The 20899-nt window shown below is 44.9% G+C and overlaps 7 protein-coding genes across 7 annotated transcripts; 3 read left to right on the plus strand and 4 right to left on the minus strand.

The window, feature by feature from the left end:
- Positions 1–4948: 4948 nt before the first annotated feature.
- F5J12DRAFT_784132 (uncharacterized protein) lies at positions 4949–5863 on the minus strand (the record flags this gene model as incomplete). Its single annotated transcript, XM_051742977.1, has 5 exons — positions 4949–5144; positions 5204–5414; positions 5476–5672; positions 5718–5805; positions 5851–5863. 5 exons carry the CDS (start codon positions 5861–5863, stop codon positions 4949–4951), a joined length of 705 nt encoding a protein of 234 aa, XP_051598301.1.
- Positions 5864–8057: 2194 nt separating this feature from the next.
- Positions 8058–9400, plus strand: F5J12DRAFT_784133 (uncharacterized protein; the record flags this gene model as incomplete). Its single annotated transcript, XM_051742978.1, has 7 exons — positions 8058–8227; positions 8285–8296; positions 8374–8515; positions 8589–8668; positions 8737–8997; positions 9074–9201; positions 9240–9400. The coding sequence occupies 7 exons, from the start codon at positions 8058–8060 to the stop codon at positions 9398–9400; spliced, it is 954 nt and encodes a 317-aa protein (XP_051598302.1).
- A 440-nt stretch (positions 9401–9840) lies between these two features.
- Positions 9841–14728, minus strand: F5J12DRAFT_784134 (uncharacterized protein; the record flags this gene model as incomplete). The annotated part of the gene is made up of 18 exons (XM_051742979.1): positions 9841–9905; positions 9972–9974; positions 10237–10330; positions 10746–11084; positions 11243–11392; positions 11437–11508; positions 11859–11933; positions 11986–12034; positions 12201–12613; positions 12673–12718; positions 12862–13073; positions 13196–13259; positions 13328–13437; positions 13493–13602; positions 13836–13914; positions 14225–14304; positions 14355–14478; positions 14609–14728. The coding sequence occupies 18 exons, from the start codon at positions 14726–14728 to the stop codon at positions 9841–9843; spliced, it is 2205 nt and encodes a 734-aa protein (XP_051598303.1).
- Positions 14729–16974: 2246 nt separating this feature from the next.
- F5J12DRAFT_723676 (uncharacterized protein) lies at positions 16975–17169 on the minus strand (the record flags this gene model as incomplete). Its single annotated transcript, XM_051741470.1, has 1 exon — positions 16975–17169. A coding segment is annotated over one exon (195 nt), but the record flags the coding sequence as incomplete, so codon positions are not given.
- A 672-nt stretch (positions 17170–17841) lies between these two features.
- F5J12DRAFT_723589 (uncharacterized protein) lies at positions 17842–18003 on the minus strand (the record flags this gene model as incomplete). The annotated part of the gene is made up of 1 exon (XM_051741466.1): positions 17842–18003. The coding sequence occupies one exon, from the start codon at positions 18001–18003 to the stop codon at positions 17842–17844; it is 162 nt and encodes a 53-aa protein (XP_051598305.1).
- A 933-nt stretch (positions 18004–18936) lies between these two features.
- On the plus strand, positions 18937–19496 carry F5J12DRAFT_894488 (uncharacterized protein; the record flags this gene model as incomplete). Its single annotated transcript, XM_051747745.1, has 2 exons — positions 18937–19193; positions 19247–19496. 2 exons carry the CDS (start codon positions 18937–18939, stop codon positions 19494–19496), a joined length of 507 nt encoding a protein of 168 aa, XP_051598306.1.
- A 91-nt stretch (positions 19497–19587) lies between these two features.
- Positions 19588–19863, plus strand: F5J12DRAFT_723517 (uncharacterized protein; the record flags this gene model as incomplete). Its single annotated transcript, XM_051741459.1, has 1 exon — positions 19588–19863. A coding segment is annotated over one exon (276 nt), but the record flags the coding sequence as incomplete, so codon positions are not given.
- Positions 19864–20899: the final 1036 nt, after the last annotated feature.

Here is a 20899-nt window from a genome sequence, read left to right on the forward strand (position 1 = left end):
AGGATAGAATTATTACTTTGGGGAGTACCCAAAGGGCCAGGAGGACTGGCAAGACATTCAGATCAGTAGGAAGACATCCCAGAGCTAAGTCTTCATTTTAGTTTGCATTTTTACATTTCCAACTACACTTCTTTCTCCAGAGAGAACCTCCCTTTTGGGTCAAGCACTATACTCACCCATTTACTGACAATTACTATTTCTAGGTCTCTTCTATTACCTATTCCTACACCATCACATGGGAAGCAGGACTTCCTGGGGTTCTTGTGGCATCAGACCTTGCATCTGTGGCATGACTCACAGGAATGGGGGTCAGGAGAAGGTGTCCTTCTGGCAGCTATGGCAGTGCAACTGTATAGTCTGTCCAATGGTGGATGAGGCTTGCATTTTGATTGGCCTTGAGCAGGATCATCTTTGTCATTGTTGGTTTCTGCTGTTGCCTTCCTAGAGCAGGATTGATGTCTGGATTGATGGGATGTCATTTTTGCAGCAGCTTTGCACTTCTGCCTGCCTCACACTGGTTCTTCCTCATTGTCCTCCTTCTCTCGCACCTCATCTTCACCCTCATCATCCACCTCCATCCTGTGCAAGCTATCCACTATCATTTGCTCCACCTCTGCCTCAGTCACTTTCCCTTTTCCTTTGTTGCTCATAGGCATTTCAGTCTCTTGAGTGGGTGGTGTTGGTGTTGGCACCACACAGGGCATAGGGAGGCCCAACCAGTGGTAGTCATATCAATGCTTGACAATGTTGAGCCACTTGTGGTTGGCAATGTTGGTTTTGGAAGGGGATAGGGCAGTCTTCCACTCAGGCCACAGGTGCTTGATCAAGCTGAGGTCTTCATGCCACTTTAAGAACATGTCAACACCAATGAGGGTCATCAGAATCTCATCTGTCCTAGTGATGAGGTTGCATACAGCATCCTGAATGCATCAGTTAGTGAAAAAAATGTGATGATGCTATGATGCACTAGTTCATTGTTTATTGCCTTGATGGCACCTCTCCACTTTGCAATCTTGTCTGCCTTTCCCAGCTTGCTGCTTTCTGCAATATCCTTGAAGTAAATTTGAAGGATGCAGTTGGCTGCAGCATCGAGCTCAGGCAATTTCTTGAAGAGCTTGCAAGATGATGATGATGACATGTTTCTGATGATGAGATGATGGAGTAGTTTGACAGTGAGAGTGGTGATGGTGATTGGAGAGTGGAAGAGTCAGAGGTTAAAGATGGATGATGAGATACATGGGTGTCACATTTTTTATCCTGCCTATGAATGATTCCCATGACATGACAGCAATACCAGTACAAGTCAATAATCCTGAATGCATATATGAAGCAGAGGCTCAGATAAAAATATGATGCATTGTTCAGGAATAGCATTGCTGTTTGTTTTGCATGTTTCCTGTCTGCTCCAATGGCAGAGCCTGGCTTGCAGCTACATAGACCAGCACCTGAGATTCCAACTAAATAGGCAAATCATCCAACATGAAACACAATTCATAGTGGGAAATTCAGATACTCTATAGTGCAAGAGGTTCCACTTTCTTCATTTCTTGTCTTCCTGGGCCCATCTTATATTGTGACAGGGGGATAACCCAATTATGGATAGGCTTGTCCATTTGTGATGAGCTATCTATGATATGACAGATTGGCCCATCTTATGCAGTGCCAAGGGTTTGTAATCCTGCAATGGACAGATCAGCCCATCTTATGTTGTAACACTGGTTTTTGTTTTCCCTTATCTGCTGCCTGAGAATACCATGGATGGGCCCATCCTTATGTAGATCCCTTTGATCTCCCTTTCTGCTGCCTGAGAATGCCTTACATGGACCATCCTTATGTAGATAGCTTGGATCTCCCTTTCTGCTGCCTAAGAATACCATACATGGACTTGTCCATATGTTGCAACAGGGGTGCATCTTGCTAGATGGGCCTGTCCATTTGTTGTGATGATATACATGATACTACTGAAGGGCCTGTCCTTATGTTGTGATGCTATTAGATGATATTACTGATGGGCCCATCCATATGTTGCAATGATATAAACAATACTACTGAAGGGCTCATCCTTATGTTGTGACACTATTAAACAACATTACTGATGGGCCTGTCTTTATGTTTCGACAGGGTACATCTTACTGGGGCTGGGCCCACCCATATGCTGTGATGCTATACATGAGATTACTGACAGGCCTGTCTTTATGTTTCATCAGAGGTACATCTTAATGTGGATGGGCCCATCCATATGTTGTGACTCTATTAAATGATATTAGTGATGGGCCTGTCTTTATGTTTCAACAGGGTACATCTTACTGGGGCCAGGCCTGCCCATATGTTGTGATGATATAAATAATACTACTGAAGGGCCCATCCATATGTTGTGACTGTATTAAATGATATTAGTGATGGGCCTGTCTTTATGTTTTGACAGGGTACATCTTACTGGGGCTGGGCCCATCCATATGTTGTGATGCTATACATGAGATTACTGATGGGCCTGTCTTTATGTCTTGTCAGAGGTACATCTTACTGTGGACAGGCCTGTCCATATGTTGCATAATACTACTGACAGGCCTGACCTTATGTTGTGACTCTATTAAATGATACTAGTGATGGGCCTGTCTTTATGTTTCAACAGCAGTACATCTTACTGTCAACAGGCCTGTCTTTATGTTGCAACAGGGGTACAGCTTATTATGAATGGGCCTGTCTAGATGTTGTGACACCATAAATGATATTACTCCTGGGCCCATCCATATGTTGCCAACTTTGTATTCTAATCATAGATGGGCCCATCCTTATGTTATGACCCTCTCCATGTTATGATAGGCAGGCCCACCTTGATGTTGCAACAGGGGTGTAACCTACCAGGACAGGCCCATCCATGTCTTACAGCAACTCAGTATACTTAATTGGTCATGGGCCCATCTAAATGTTTCAACATCCTTACCCACCATGGGCCCTCCCATATGTTGTGGTAATGCACTTACAGGCCCATACATATGTTGCTCTCACTTTAGTCCCTCAGGCCTGTCCATGTGTACTGGCTAATCTATTTAGGTGGGCCTGTCTTGGGGTCTATATAAGTGTTGGTGTTTTGGTACACAGGCTGCCCATGTGTTGTGACTAAGTGTGACTACACTATGTGTTGGATCTGCCCATCATGTTCTGTGGACCAGGGAGATTGAATAAACCAATGAAAGTGTCAAAGTCATCTCTACAGAGAGGTTGGTTGATGTGTTTGTTGAGCCATGCAAAAAGAATAGAGTAAAGGGTTTTGGTGAGGTTGTCCCTGTTATCAGATGATCTGTCAGGGTTGAGGAAGATGGTACAGAATACCAGCTTGGTCTTGTAAGATAAGGCATTCTCAACTGCAAGGGATTACATGCCAAGAAACTCTGCTGCAAGGGCAAGGGTATGTATGTTGCACATGGCCATAGTGGTCTCCCATGTTCTGGTTCCATCTTCTTCATGATCATCTTCCCAAGGTCAATGCAGGGATAAAATATGGCAGGGGTGGAGTGGTGAGTTTTGCCTTGCTGGCATGTGACCATCACAGTACTGACAAAGTGGAGCAGGAGATTAATGAGGGGAGGGAGATCAATAACCTCTTCTCTTTCCCCAAGCTGAATCTTCAAGAGCTCATAGTCCACTTCTCTGTAGTTGAGAGTGTTCATGGCTGTGAGATATATCATCTGTCATAGATTGACCAAGTTCTTCTTTGGCTGCTTAAGAGTAAAAAAATCATGATATTGCAAGTGCAAAAGCCACATATCTTCTTCATGAATGGTGCTGGTGCATGCAAACATGCTTGGAACATTCCTTGCCACCCTTGCTTGTGACAGAGCAAGGGGGGAAGCTTGGTATGTATGGCTGGTAGTTTGATATTACAAGACTGTAAGGGCTGAGAGCCACATGCTACAACTTCACTATTAGTCACACTTGTGTAGATATTCTCAATATAGGTTGGCACAACTTCTGGTGAAACAAATCAGATTTTCAGACAAAGTACTATGGACATTAGGGAGTGATTATTGTTGTCTGTTCAAATTGCATGAACCATGGATTTGGTGGAGACAGGGCATTGTCATTGCTGTTGGATAAGAAATCTTTCACTTCAACAGGGCCAGAAATGGACCCCCCAGGCTGATGAGGCCAAGCAGGTTGGGCATCAGCATTTACTTAGTGCAGATATTGTGTGATTAGTATGTTACTGTAAGTCAACTAAACACAAATGTACAGCCTTTGCATTTCTTGTGGAAGGACCACCTATTGGAGTCCATAGCCTCAGAAGAGGATAAGATGTTAATAGAATGTGACCTCTTGCCTAGAAAAAAGAATGTTGATTTTGGTGGTAAAAACAACAGTACTTAGTTTGAGAAATTGGCAGTGGTGGTGAAGTGTGCCTGCCAACTGTGGCAGGCACATGCACATGACCTGAGAGGCCAGGAATCTGTGATATCATGGGCCTCAGCCACCTCAGTGCCATGGCTGGCAGGGTTGGCATGCCATTGTGTGCCATTGTTTGGGCACCTTGCCCCATGTTTAGATCCAGCTTATGTAAATGTCACAGTGATCACATCTTGCAATCAAGGACTCCCAAAGCTTCTGTGGGATTGAAGTAGTTATGTACTATGGTAGGACTGTGTCAGGTAGAACAATACATGATGGTATTGCATGCACACATGCATGCTCAGGATCTGCGATGATGGGTGGACAAATGATGCTTGTGATTCATGATGTTTGTGTTGTGTGTTGCATATGTATGACAAGTATATGACAAGTAGGCTACTGCACATGTATGAGTATGGCAACTAGTGATGTATGTAGTATATCATGAGCTTGGGTGATGCTGGGGCAATAGTATCAATAGTATCAACAAGTGGATGATAGATGTATTAAGAGAAAAAAAAGAAAAAGAAAAAGAACAGGATGGCAAGTGTGATATGCATCATCATTGCTGCTTGCTGGCACCTTGGAGCACTGAAGAAGAATTGTCACAGACTTCTTCACTTGTGAGGCAATGATGGTGCTCTCCAGCTCCACAATACCATTTGTGGGCAGCCAAGATTGCTTTGAGGAGCTTCATGTGTCCTTGACCAATGGCACTTCCATAAATCTTGAGGAAGGTCTCCTCATCCCCCTGGAATCTGGGGACCATGTCAGAGAGACTTGGGCAAGTGGTAGGAAGTGCAACAAGTTGACTTACTCATTGAGGAATTCCATCATGATGATGCATTGCTGAGAGTACTTTGTGTTGAATTGATGGCTGCTCTTCCCATTGTAGTAGTGATAAGGCCAGTCCTTGAGCAGAATGTGCAAGTCAAGCCATGGCTTTCCCTCTGTCCAGTGGTGCACTATGTCCCTCCAAGAGTCTGACTTTGCAGTCTGTGTCCCATCAGGGTGCAAAATGGGCACATCTGGGATGACAACTCCCAGAAGGGAGGTAGAGGCATGGGCCTTGGTCCTCTGGGGTCTGACCTGCGAGGGGAGGGATGTTGAAGAGCAAAAGATCTGATGGCTGGACAACTTGCAGCATCCTGAACTGCATTTGAGTCAGTTGTAAATTGAGCATAGGTAGGTATAGTTGGGATGCTGGCATGGAAGCAGACTGGATCACTGGGGGCAACAAAGCTGTGGTCTGTGCAAGTGAATGCCAGGTGGGCTGATCCATGTGGCTGGTTGGTCAGTGTGATGGAAGTCATAGAATGAATGAGACTCACCTGCTGTTGGAATGGAAGTGGACTGGATCACTGGGGGTGACAATGTTGTGGTCTGTGCAGGTGAATGTTGGTAGGCTGATCCATGTGGCTGGTCAGTCAGTGCAGTAGAAGTCACAGAATAAATGAGGCTCACCTGCTATTGGCATTGCTTGAGTGTTACTGCCAGTAGTGTCCTGGCACAACACAGGTCCAGAAGGGGCTGAACATGCAGAGGCTGAGGTCAGGGCCTTTATGACCAGGTTGCTCATGTCACTGAGCTGTTGGTGGATCTCCCTTACATCTACTGATAATGAGCACAAGGTTTCCTTCACTTCCTTCACAGTCATGTGTAGTGCTGAAGGATGGATGATGACTTAATTTGATGCTCTGAGCTGCACTGAGCTCAGGGCAGGCTTGGAGCAGAGTATATTGATGATAGACAAGGATAAGTGAAGTAGATGATAGCTAGACCCTTAATAAAGTCTCAACTATCAAAGCTGATGGAGGATTTACTGAGTGATGATAAAAATGCAAGCAAGAGGGGCTCTCTGACATCTTCTTTTTTTTTGCTATCTAAGTACAGTGATTTATATACAGTACAGGGGTGTTGCCCATGGAAAACAAGGTGCAAATGCTTGGTAAGTGATTGGTAACTGATGAGTAAGGAATGTAAGCAATGGGTAATCATCTTGGAAAGCATTGGTAAGGATTGGTAAGGATTAGCAAGCCAAAAGGCAAAGGATCAGTAAGCAAAGTCAAAAGATTGGTAAGTATTGGCAATGGGTGAGTCAAAGACAGTCAAAACATCAAAGTATGAGTCAAGTAATGTCAGGAACTGGGAAAGCACACTGGAATCACATTAGGGGGAGGCTGTGCATGTCACATCTCGAGGAGATTGCTTCTAGGCCAAGGTGGGATGACAGAGAGGCAGTGCTGATCTGATGCCAATATAGTACATCCAAAAGTGGACAGGGTGAGTCAGATGTCAACAGGGGTCAAGCTTTGGGGGTCTGTGGGGTGACAGGAGCATAGGGGATTGTAACTTTCCCCCCCAAACCATCCTCTCAGTGAAGCAAATAAAAACTTCATGAATGAGGCTCTGTTGGAAGAGAGGATGAAGGGGGAGTGTCTTCTGCTGTATCTTGCAACAAGGAGGCAAGATGTGCATCATACTCATCATGGATGTGATCAGGGAGAGTGGAGAACAGTAGATTATACTGTAGCTGTTGCAATCTTGGAAGAATGACAGATGAGACTGGTATGAAGACACTGCAGGGAGCAGGGAGGAAGGATCCATATGCTTCTTGGACTGGAGAGACTGAAACCACCACATAAGACCTTTCCAAGTGAATGACAGACCTGAGGCAACCAAAGAATGTCCTCCTAGAGGTCATACTGACAAAAAGAACATGCTGTCCAAGCTGGATGGGCTGAGAGGGCACAGACAAGGGTGGGATGTACCAGGATGCTTCAGGATGGAAGCTGGTAGGAACTCCTGGTAGATATATGTAGCCATGGTCCCTAGCAAAGGGGACAAGTGAAATGGTTGATGTGGAGGTGGCCATATCAGAAGAATTAGCAAAATGAGCATCCTTTGGAGGGAGTGCTGTAGAAATGTGTGGAGTGCACAAATCCTTTCCAATTTTGGAAGGTAGGATTGCATGGCTGAGCACTACAAGCAAGTGTGGGAATGGTCTTGGTATCTGCAGAAACAGCAGAGATATGTCAAAAACTGGAATGCCATACATGGGCACTTAAGAATTTTAACCAACACTTAACTTGCTCCCTTTCTTTTTCTTTGGCACTGATGACTTGTTCTTGTGTGAGGGATGACTGCTGACATTTCTGGCTGTCCTTCTTCACATGAGGGCTATGGTCTTCATCTCCATTCATCAGCTGTATCCATGTCTGCCTCACCAAACACCTTTGGTGTGTGACACCAGCTGCAGTGCATCACTGTGGTCATTTTCACAGCAATTCAACTCATCGAGGAGGTAGCACATCAGTGTGTCATGCTGCATAGTCATGTGGAGTGAAAGGCAAGGAGTCAGTTGACTTTACTACACACCCAGATAGGAAGGAGGATGAAGTACTCACATGCTCACCTTCAGCCCATCCCCCCCACCACTGGACCTACACAAGGGTCCATTGCTGCCCCACTGGCATGAACATGAAGCAATACTGTGCTCCACCACAATGATAGCAATGGGTCATAAATGTCCCAGGAGTTCCAGACCCCACTACTGCCTCATTGATCCATTTCTGGATTGTGTCATGGGAAAGCAGCTCACCTGGCTGTAGCATGCCATTTGTGCCAATCACAGGGAAAAGGAAGTCTTTGTTGGTCATCAGTTGCCCAAGATGGACAAGCTTGACCCACTTCATCCACAACACAAGGTGCAGGAAGGTGTCACACACTTTGCCCATATCCAGGCATGGATAAATCTTGTAACAATTGCCTTGTATATAGCAATGAAAGGAGATCAGATGGATAAGATATGTGAAGATGGATATAAGGATGGACTTCATAAGTCAGCCTCCCTCATCCCCTTATTCAACTTTCGTTGCCATCCCTTACAATTCTTCAGGTGGATCCCAAAGTAAGTGTTGTGCTCATTTACAGTGAGGGAGACTTCTTCACCTTGAAGATATTTCATGAACACACTGTCTATGACAGTCCAGTCAAGTTTGACATCCCCATGCTTCAATTTCAGCAGCTTGTAGTTCCTGTCAGATTCCACTGTCAAAATGTTGTTGGTAATGCTGCCTACTGGTACCTACCTTGTCCAGAGCATGAATGCAACAGCACCAAAGGCAAGGTGTTTGAGGTGCCACATGACTGCTAGCCTCACCTTCCTGCTCAGGGACTTGCCTGATGGCAGTGTTTTGCAGCCTACCATTGCAAGATGGATGTACTGGAGTGGGGCATCAAGTGGACATAGCAATCCTGACCAGGCAAGTATTTTATCCATGTACTCCTTCTTCATGGCTCCTGAATGCTTCTGTTCAGCTCCTTCAGAATTTACCTTGTGTCTGATAGATGCAACAATATCATCAACTTCTGCCAACAAGACTGGGTTGCCTTCCCATTGGTGACACACATCATTGTGATGCCAGTTCCTGTGGAATGTCACACCATCACTGTTGGGAAGAAATGCATGCTGAAGGTATTTCTCTATGAGCATCAAGGGAAACCAAGCAGTCATGACACATACACTCCATCCCACAACATCTTGAATCCTGCTCAAACTCAGTCAATAGTGCTCTGGCTGCAATTCTCCTGGAACCCTCTCCACAAAAGGTAAAGTGCTAATGCCTTATCCAAGCACCTATTTGGCACACACTCAAATGCATTCCTGAATTCTGGATTGCTGTAGATCTCAGAATCCTCTCCAGTGTGACTTGGAGTCAGTGGCATTCCTTCCACTGGAAAATGGCTCTGCAGCCACAAGTGTGCTCGTTGGACATGCCCCACATATGCTGCCCTTGTCTTTGCTGCCCAAAGGTGAGTTTCTTTGCCAGCTTCTTTGATTTGGTGGGCAGTTCATAAGCTGGGTAGTTCCTTTGTAGTGGATACCCTTGTCCCCCCTTTTGGCTTGTCTGGGGATGATGCAATGTGCTTGGTACTGGCTCCCTTCTGTCTGACCATCATGGCAACTAACATTGCATTAGCAGTCCTTGATCTGGCAATGTGGGAGTTGTGATGTCATGAGTGCTAGCTACAATGTCACCTACTAGTCATTTGCAATATGTATCTAGATCTCTCCTGGTCTGTGAAATTGATCATGCTACCTCATGAGCTGCTGATAATTCTTGCTAAAATGGCACAGCGAAGCAAAGTCAGTTTGAAGTACATGTAGTAATGGATTGAGGATTCCTTATACTAGTATCAATACATGCAATTGTAATTAGATCTCACCCTTGAAGTTGACCATGGCACCTCATCCATCAGTAGCACTGATGACTCACTCCCCAGGGCCAACATTTATTTACCAAATGGCAGGTGACATGAACTGCAAACATCTTCATCTTTGATGATAGGGTCCCACGATTATCACTTGTTGTACCAAATGGCAAGTGATGTGAGCATGAACATCTTCTGACAGAGACATATTGTATGAGTGCTGTGGCAAGTTGTACTGTTTTAAGCAGGGCTAGAAGGTGACCACTGTGGAGATGTTGTGCTGTGCACAGGAGGAACAGGAGCTGCTAGACATGAACGATCAATAGTCAATGACATAGGTAGAACCAAGGCTGATGTTATCAGTAACTTACAAGCTGGAGGATATGTTGGAGAAGTCAGAGCAATAGAAGATAAAAGTTGCTTACACCTGGGAGATGTGAGATCAAGTGTGGGTGATGTGGAGGAGGAGTATGTCAATGATGTATCCCCTCTGCTTCTCTTGTACAATGGGGATGTCCTACATCACGACCTGCCAAATGGTGAGATGTGAGATTGAGTGCAGGTGATGTGGAGGAGTGTGCTGGTGACATAGCCCCACTGCTTCTGTTGTACAATGGAGATGTCCTGTATTGTGACCTGCCACATGGTGAGATGTGAGATTGAGTGCAGTGATGTTGGGGAGTATGTTGATGATGTAGCCCTCCTGCTTCTGTTGTAGAATGGGGATATCCTATATCATGACATACTGAATGGTGAGATGTAAGATTGAGTGCAGGTGATGTCAGGGAGTACATCAATGATGCAGCCCCCCTGCTTCTGTCATAGAATGGGGATATCCTGTATCATGACATGCTGAGTGGTGAGATGTGAGATTGAGTGTGGGTGATGTCAGGGAGTATGTCAATGATGCAGCCCCCCTTGCTTCTGTCATAGAATGGGGATATCCTGTATCATGACATGCCAAATGGTGAGATGTGAGATTGAGTGTGGGTGATGTCAGGGAGTATGTCAATGATGCAGCTCCCCTGCTTCTGTCATAGAATGGGGACATTGCATAGAGTGATGTGCCAAAGAGTGAGGTCGCTCTACTATAGGATGTATGATGATGTGAGCAGTATGCATTGGAAAAGTGACCCTGCCCATACCTGGGGAATGAAAAGTTGTCTGCTGTTGACAGTAAGCAGTGAGAATGTTGCTGATTTGCCCTTGAAGTTATGCTCTGACCATGCAGGTGAGTTCATGTCATATGGTGTCATTGCTACTTGGCCTGGTGTCATGCTGCCAACCATGTGGGCAGCAAGTAAGTCTTGTACTGGGAAATGGTAGTCAGTGATGGTATCATTCAGCACATCAATGTCCAGAGTGACATAGAATGCACCTGTACCCATAGGCACAAGCTGGCTGAATATAACATTTTCTGCGATGCTGTGACAATCATCCTTTCCACCAACAGCAGCAGCTTCCATCAAAATCTCCACTGTTTCCTCAAACAGGCAATGCATCAGGGTGCCAGTGTCAGCATGGTTAATGCCATGATGAGTGATTGCCATAAGCACTCTACAATGGGTCATGAGGTCACAGAGCAATGTCAGGTAGTGGTAGTTCAGGTATGAACTGTTGAATTCGATGACTCCTCACTCACTGTGTGAGTGGCTTCAATCCCAAGCATGTTGAAGATCTCAACACAGCTGTTGTAGTACACATGAGTGAAGTTGACACCTGGAATGCACATCACCACCTCCAGGTTGACACTGTTGGTCTCCAAAACCTGCTCCTTCATCTTGATGGATCCCTTATCATGTTCTTGAGTTGGCAGAAACTGATGTATTTTTTGACTGTGCCCTGCCCATCATCATCCTTGTCCCCACCAGAGGGAGCCTGGGAGATAGATATGACATCCTCCAGCACCTTGATGAGACATCATTAGAAAAAATCTGTTTGCACAGACCTAGGAAATTTGTTGAGAGGTCAGGCTGTCAAAAGCAAGTGAGGCAAGGAAAATTACCTAGAATGAGATCACAGCAAGTACAGCTGAGTTCATAACTGATCTGGGTGACAACACAAGCTGAGGCAGTAGGAGCAATGAAGAGGAGGCAGTTGTCAGGGTGCTAAATATACAGTGTGGGAACAAGAGCAGGCAGGGAAGTGGACAATGCAGACTCATGCAGGACCCAGCCATTTGTTAGGAGGTGGGGATCAAGGCAGTCTGTGCAAGGGGAAAATAAAATAAGAAGAAGAGAGAAAGAAAAAACTCATACCTTGTGATGGTCCAGTATGAGGTGAGTATATTCTTTGTCAGGCTTCACTTGCAACTCCAGGGAGCTGTTGTGCAGCTGTCATCAATACCAATCCTTCTACACTCTGCTACCTGACATGAGTACTCACCTGTGAGTTAGTGTTGTCCTCCAAGTGCTCTTGCATGCATTGGCCCAGACTGATTGCAAGTGAGGTTCGGAGGTGATGACATCACATGACAATAGTCACAGTGCATGGTGAACAGCTTTGTATTGTGTAAGGGATGGGATGAACAGTGTATGCAATGTGCAACTCACAAACTGATACAATGTTACAAAAAGTGCTAGGCATGAACTAGTCCTCACTCATGAGATCGAACAATGCCAGTTTGTGTCTCCTTGCCATCTGTCAGGTCAATCACTCCAGCATCAGGAGACAATGCAACCAGGTTAACTATGGACTCAAATGGCTGATGACCAGCATCCTCATCCACCAACTGTACATGAGATGACTGGGAAGATGCATGGACAAGATCATGTACTAAGTCAGGCCTTGAGTACTCCAACATGACCACTGGGACCTCTATTTCATAGAATGCCTCACCATTAGCATCCTCACTCAGTGGTGACATGTGCATGACAGGTGACCAATCCATGTCCACTGGCATTGCTAGGGGCCAACTCAGCACAGAGAGCCTATAGGTGGGCAGTGGCTTGTCAAAGTGGCTTATGACCTGAAGGCCACATTGCAGCCCCTCACCATTGACATTACCCAGGAACTGTATATGACAGATGATGAGGTTGGACAAGGCATATTTAGTATGGCTGCAAGACTCACCTGTAGAAGCACACATGTAGCTGCACCAACAGAAGCATCAATCAATCTTGACCAGATGATATCCAGTAACCAGCCAAGATGCTGTGAGCAGAACATTCGCCAGGGAGGCGAAGATTAGGCTGACAAGATGTCATGAAGGCAATGGAGGAATGTCCACCATCTGACCATGATGTGAGAGGTAATAGGTACATTGCCAGTATGGCAGGGTTGGGGAATTCAACACATTCCTCCTTGATGATGTGGGCAAGTTCATGGTACCTATGTCCAAGGAGGTGCTGAGGATCCATCCTCAGTATCTCACAGACATCATTATGCCACTTGGTGACAAACTCCATAAACTCAACAAATTGGAGTGTGATAGTGGCTTGGAAGAGGGTCCTTCCAAAGCCATAGTGTACTAACTGACAGGTGACATCCAGCCTGTCTATGAACTAAGTGAGATTTCGGTGGCACCTTCAGCATGCTGAATACAGCATGCACATCATCGTCTACACTACTCATCAGTGTGATCAAAAGGAGGTACCCCCCATTCAAGACTGGCACAATCTTCTATGGCTTCTGAGGAGTAAACTTGCATGTCTTCAAACCTGCCAGAATGCAAGTCACTATCCATTAGTCACACCAGCTACCAGTTTGCATATTTAAGTCAACCTACCTGCAGACAACATGGGTCATGCCAAACAATAGTGCATTGTTGTATGGCATTATGACAGCATTGATCAGTTTGCATGATTGAAGACAAGCAAGGTTCTGCCTCTGCCTCTCCTGGAGCCTGATGTCATGTTAGTACCCATTGAAATACATACAGCAAGTGACTCACCATGTGCCAGTTGAAACCAAACATTAGCAGCAGCTCTTGAAAGTGCTGCACAAGGAGATGTGGGGAGGTTGAACCTATGATGTCTTCTCCCCTCTTGAGTTGCAGGCAGTCTGGCCCATTGAGACAAAGTAAGGGTGAAGTAGCATGTGAGAGAGAGTGGAAAGATGGCAGAAGATAATATCCATTTCATGCAATTGTCCTGTACTGGCTTGACACCATGAAAACACTTTGACTAGCAAATGCATCCACATGCTGGTGATATGTCATCTGTGAGGAACAAAGCAGGACCATAGACAGCAGGCTACTAACCTGGCATTGAATCCCACTGTGAGCAATCAAATACCTTCTTCATTGCTGGATGGGTTGAACATTTCAGCAGCCAGCTGGCCAAGTGTGTAAGGCCTTGCTGCAGGCACAAGAAGCTTTGTATGGTCAGTATAACCATGCCAACAAAATGGCAGAAAAAAATGATCACTGATAGGCCATAGTTTGCAGACTCTCATGTGTGGCAGACTCAGAGGACTTGTTAGGAGGATGTTCGACAGGGGGAGAACTGAGAGAGCTGGCTGATGTAGGCAAAGGCCAATGCCCAGCTGACAAATACAAGTATGGCCACTTGCCAGTTGAATGCCTGGGCCATAGTGCAAGGATGGATATACTTGATACAAGTGATCTATGTTTCAAAGCTGTCAGTGAAGGCACTAGTACTGGTGGCAGATGAAAGGGACTCACTGAGAGATGAATCAGGTCGAATCTCGAGGGTGCATTCCAACTAGTGAGCTCGCTTGGCCAAGGAATCATGCTTGATAGTGCTATGAACTGTCAGATGTAGCACACTGAAATACTTGTCAGAGGTACTCACTGCACATGACCATCAATGGCAACAAAGGCCAGGGGATGTTGGAGGATGTTGAATGGAAGTTTGGGGAGGGAAGAGGATGGCTCCTGCCAATGTACACACAATTGGGAGTTGTGGTAGCCCAAACCTGCCCTAATGGCTTATGTTAGTGTGTCAACACCTCAAGGCTACAAGCCAGTTTGAGCTGTAAAGTACTGTAAGTAATTATAAAGTGGTGTAAAGTCACTTTACAATGGGAAATTGGCACACAGACTTACAATTGGGCTGGCCAGATTGGCAAGTGAGTCAGTAAAATATGCAAATGCACTAAATGGGACAAGACCCTTGAGGTCACCATTGAAGTTCCATGTGCCAGGTGCAGTGTGATGCATAGCCATTATGGTATTACAGTAGCAGGGCAAGGGGCTTTGTGCACTTGACTAATGCACACTGCCACATGGACACTCAGTCAGTTGTGTTGGAGATATATTCTTCCCTGTGTTCTGCTCACTTTGGTGCGATGTTTGGGTGCTTACATAATCACCTTAGAGCGCACATTTTACAGTAGTTTATTCACTGTTCCCTCAGTAGCTTGTTGCAATACTGAGGATACCTACAGCATCCTTCAAAAAGCTGTTATGCAGTCCTCAGTGCTTCAACATTCAACTTCAGCACCCAGTGAAATATATATTGTACAATGAGCACAGAGGCAGTGGATTTTTGGCCTTGACAAATGCAAACATACTGTACTATACAATGTATTAGACAGAGCTCAGTATGTAGTACCAGCCAAGAACAAATTCAGCTGAAAACTATTGAGAGGCACTGCCAAGTCAAAATGACAAATGTCAACATGGCACTGTAGCATACAAAGTTTCCCCCCTACTGAATGAGAATGCCCAAAGGCCAATACTAGCTGCTGACTGCAAAAGTGATCAATTTTTGATGTAAATTTAACAGTGGCACCCCTGCACTTGCACCCCCTCCATCTGAATCCAAATCACACAGTTATTGAACACAATGGATGGGAGGTCCAGTCTCTAAGTGATCAGCATCACATGGGGATGTTCCACTCTCCATGTGTGGACCCTGATCATAATGTGCCTGACATGTAAGTCCCCCACCATGTGTTGCTTCTGTGTCCCAAGCACACCCTAGCACACCCTAGCACACCCTAGCACACCTCCAATGCCACATCGACAATGCCAGTGCTGTCATGAGGTGTCAGACACTCTGAACAGGCCATCCCTGCTGCCAAGGGCAAGCCACTGTGGCTGGGAGGCCAGTCCAAAATTTGCAACTCCCACACACCACCACCTGCAAATTTTCTAGAATAAACTGACTTAACTTACCAGTCCCAGTCACAGTAGTGATTTTGAGGTTGGCAATAGAACTCAATAGTTCAACCACCTCATCATCACTCTCACTCATAGCTTCTTCATCAGTTCCCATTATGTCTGATCCAACCTTCCACTTGTTGAAAACATGATTGGGGACAGAGTTTCAAGTGACTGTCCAAAAAATAAGGATGGCTCAAGTTGTAATATTTTAGCCACATACTGAACCACAGGTTACTATTGGCAATGCCAGACTTCTGACATCCCTTGAAACAGGTAAGAACAATACCATTTGGTCAAACAGCTGTAGAGAGCTCAAGTCTGCCATTAGTAGGAACAAGAAGCTGCCAGTCAGGTTGGGTTTGGGACATCATATTGGCTTTCTCACAATGAGAGTCAAAATATTGGAAAATGTTTGGGAACCACAAATGAAGCTGGGCTGTAACTTCATCATATGACCAAGAAGAGTTAACTTCAATCATTTGTTGGATATAGCACCCATGGTTTTCCAAGTGTTGGATGAAAAGTCTCCTCTCTGCAGTTGTTTGTGGCAAGATCAGGTCCTTCATTAACTGACCATTTGCCTGTATTTCGATTTGCAAAGTAAGAGTCTGCACAATAAAAATTATTAAAAAAAAACAACATCTATTCCACATGTAATGATTCATGATGGAACTGACATGGAACATTTGACCACTGGTTTGCCAATGAGAAGGCTGGAATAAAAATGTCAGCCCAAGTGGTCCCAAGGTACCACAAATGCCTACCTTGTGCTCATTAGAAGCAGACATCTGTAACATTGAAAGCAGCTTTGGCTTTGAGGATTTAGTTGCCAGTGCCTCCTGGCAGGGATTTGGTTGAGAAATGCCAGTGAGACATCTTGAAGTAAGTCCTTCGAATATTCTTGCCACATTTGATGAGCCACATGTGGCAGGCTGGGATTGGGTGATGGCTGGGGCACTGACAGCCTGAGGTATTGATGGCTGGGTAATTGTCAGCATGTGGGTGCTTACTGAACCCATGTGAACTTTCCCAGCAATGAGCAGCATCATCTGCCTTAGCCCCAAAGTGCTCACAATCACATTGACCACCTCCACCCTGGCAGAGGTTTGTCCAGGTCAACACACACAGCATGCTAGTGAGGATGGGGTGAAATGCATTTGGTGTTACCACAGTAAATTCAGATGCATTTATACAAATCATGAGCCACAGCTCATTAAGTAGAACAATAACATAGGCAATGCCTGGCACCATAGGCATGCCCAGGAATACCAAATCACATCAGCCAATGAAATATCTACCTCTTTTCACATGTGGCACCCAATGTGTATAGTCTCAATCAGTGGGTACATGTCAGGGTCCCATTCCATTGCTGTCAACCCGAAATTTTCTGGCATGATGTCCTGGGTGACTACCTCTTGAAGACCCCTGAAGAAGGTTAGTTCTTCTTTGTCATTCTGAAAAGGGTTCTGAAGAGAGGGTATGTGCACAGCCTCATGCTTACTGTGCACTCACTGTTGGTGGGCAATCACATCAGCCATCTCCATTGCTTCATCATTGGCAAGGTTACATCCTTCATGATCTTCATGTTGTTGGTAGATTCCAAACTGAATCTGACCAAGCAGATGAATATCCTTTATTTCATGAGATGAAAAGAGTATAAACTAATAAAATTTGACATTTACCAATGGACTCTTGTGGTTAGTACCTGTGCCACCCATCAGGTGGCAGTTCCACTCCTCCCAAAACACCTGGCAATCATGATTGATATCATTGAGGAACAGTGTGTGGAGTAACCAGATATGTGACAGGTTTTCAATATTGAGCATATGGACACATTTAAGTCATGCAAAAAAACCATGCCAGTGCCTGGCAAATTGGGATCCAACTTTGACCCATAAATGCTTGATGTGACAATTCCAAGTTGAACTATCCATATGATCAGCAACAATGAATACAAAAATAATGTAAAACTTATGTTCCCCAGATAAACAAGCCATGGTGGCAGCCATTCTTCATGATCATGTATGTTGCAACATTGATGTTCTCACCACCACAGTATCCACATACACAAGAAGGTATTCCATATTGTTTAGTAGCATGTTCAAATAAACAAAGGACAGTCGATGACCAGTTGTTGTCACTAGCATGAATTGTGGTAACCTATGAGTGAATCAACAAATGTGATGAACTTGAGTAGGTGATAGATGTACTGTGTGGCAAAAGCCATCAATAAACCCATGAATGATGATTCCCCACTGGATCAGCTTGTAGTAGCCATTGATGTGCCACAGCACATTTGGCCATTTGACATGATACTTGTGTCTTGTTTTCATGTGATGGTCTCATAAAGCTTGACCTAGTCAATTGATCCTTTGAAGTGACTGAATTATGTGGCAATGTTGCACATGGATCCCCTGTGCTCACATAAACCCCATAATATAGTGAAGGCTGGACTTGGGCTGTCTCTTCTTGAATGCAGTAACAAGCATATTGAGCTGCATATCCATGATCTTTGTGTATCTTCATTTGATGCTGTGAGACTCCATGTAAGAACATAAGGTGTTTCTGTAGATTCTGAGGATGCATGCAAGCTCAGTGGTGTGGATTTGCTTTGAAGTTGAAATGGCCTCCTTGAGAATGCTGACATTGAATGACTTTCCTTGGTCATCCTTGTAAGCTGGTGTGAATTTCCATCACAGGCTCTGGGATCTCTACAGTATCATTGACACTAATCATGAGTTTGCATGACAGACTGTTAGTGTCAGCAGCCATTTGTTCAAACATACTCACCAAGTCCTCATGCTGTCTTGATAACATGTAAGTGCCACATACAGTCTTCCAATTGACTCAGCTGCCAGTGAGAGCCAGTCAGACAGATCAGATCCTAGATGGTCTTCTTTGATTGCAGTAAGGAGATGCATTGCATTGCCTTCCAGAAAGCCAAGGTGGCAGTCCAAGCAAACTAAGTGGTCATCCTCTTGAGTCTAGGTGTGGAGAGCATGCTGGTAAATTTTGGATAGTGAATCAAAAGCAGTGAGGAGATTGGGTGGCCATGGTGTGGTGTTCACAGGTAGCTGAGGGTTGGCACTTGGGAGCAAAGTTGCCATCAATAATAGAGTACATAGGTCTGGATGCATGAAGCCTAAACCCACATACAGCCAAACAAATAACTGACATAATATTGATGCACAATTTTCTAGGCCTATCCTCTCCAGTGTTTCATCCCAATCATGACTCCACCGAGTAGTCCTCCAGTGTCAGTGACCATGACAGCCACCTGCCATCCCAACTTTTATTTTGAAAATGGCATGTACATTATCCTGGTTGAAGATTCCCTTTACAAACTCAACCATGACATCTTGGTGAACAAGTTGGCCTTCTTTTCTGACCTCTTTTCACTTGGCAAATTTGTGCTGGATGACAAGGATGGGGAGGGGTGTGCTGATCAGAACCTGATTATTGTGAAGGACAGATTCCTCACTACAGAAATTTTTGACTTGTTCCTTGAGATCACATTCATGTGGTAAGTCTATGAGTTTCTGCTTCTGGTGCACTTACTGATTTCACCTACTAAAGTCCCCACCCACCTGCTAAATATTCTGCAGATGACCTCAAGAACCTCCTGGAGTTTATCTGCAAGTCTCAATGCAGTACATGCCTACTCAGCTTTGTTACTTCTTGCATCATCAAGAAATCTTATTCCTTCCATCCTTCCAAACTCATTTATCTAGGCATTGAGTGCAAAATTTGGGTGCTCTTTGAAAGAGGTTTTATGAGGCTCTGCAGCCTCCCTCTGACAAAGATTAAGAAGATTCACCATTGCTAGATGGGGATGGAAACTTATGTCACCTACATTTAGTCAGGTCTCACCTGGATGAGTACATCTGCACAGTTGCTGTGGAGGCCCCCCCATCATACATGCCACTTGCTGTCAGGATCACAAGGGGTGTGAAGAAGACTGGGGTGTGGTGTGGTGGAATGGCATGAGGAAACTCCTCCTCAATGGAAGGAGCCCATACAGTTTCAACAATGCTATTAATCTCTTCAAGAATCTGCAGTTTGGCCACATTGGCAAAGATTGCAAGAGGTATATGTTTTTGAATATAATGCACATAAATAAACCACTCACCCACTCCCACCAATTCATTACTCATGTTAGAGATCATCTTGTCCAGAGCATTATACCTACATAGGTCTTGTCATGTATCATTTGTTATTTCTTATGATTGTATGTAGAATTGTGGTGGCACATTGTGTAAATTGACAAGACTTCATCTAAGTCAAAGTTACCTTGGCCTGGCTCATAAGCCAATTTTGAAGCATAAGTATAATAACAAGGTAAGTACAACTCTTGTTGGATTCAAAGTTGATGTCACACCAGACAGACTTTTTTTTGTCAATCTTTGACAACCTTTATTGCTCATCAAGCCATCACATGGTTCATATTCTGTATTGACTTGAACAACTCCCAACTCCTGAATCAGCTCAAGGGATGATTGGTCAAAGGGCAGGTATGCAGCTCAGGGCTGGTCAAGGTTGCAAAGAGGAATGCATGTGTGTCTGAGGTTGGTATGACTCCAGATGAATTTTGTCAGTGGTACAGGGATCCAATGAGCAAGGTACAGCCCAATATTTCACCACTCCTGATACCCCAGAGGCATCTCCATCTTACTCTATGTTATCCACCTCTGTGGCTTCCTCTGCCCCCCATCCCCACCTCATATTTCACTGCTCCCAATACCCCAGAGGCATCTCTGTCTTACTCTATGTTATCCACCTCCCTGGCTTCCTCTGCACCCCCATCTCCACCTCATATTTCACTGCTCCTGATACCCCAGAGGCATCTCCATCTTACTCTATGTTATCCACTTCCTCAGCATCCTCTGCACCTGCACCCACACTTGCTGGTGTCAAAGATTTATCTGCAAGAATTATCTCCACCTCCTGCAGATCTTCCTTTCACAAACTGCTTTCCATGCACTTGAAGACTATCTACACACAGCTGACATTGAAGAACAGAAGCACAACCAGATGCATGAAGCAGAAGTAGAAGCCAGTCTTATATTTCACAAGGACAGGGAGGGATTGGTGCCAAAGGAGACACTGCCAGGGGAAATCCTAGAGGGCAAGGCCACTGAAATTGTCAAGGAGCCATCTGTGCAGAGAGAATCCCAGGTATTAATATGTCCCTCTCTATTTCCTTCTTCCACAGCTCATTCATTCATTTGG

Source organism: Pisolithus orientalis (genome assembly GCF_024613125.1).
Source record: "Pisolithus orientalis strain OTSU chromosome Unknown F5J12scaffold_23, whole genome shotgun sequence".
In the NCBI taxonomy this organism is placed as follows: domain Eukaryota; kingdom Fungi; phylum Basidiomycota; class Agaricomycetes; order Boletales; family Pisolithaceae; genus Pisolithus; species Pisolithus orientalis.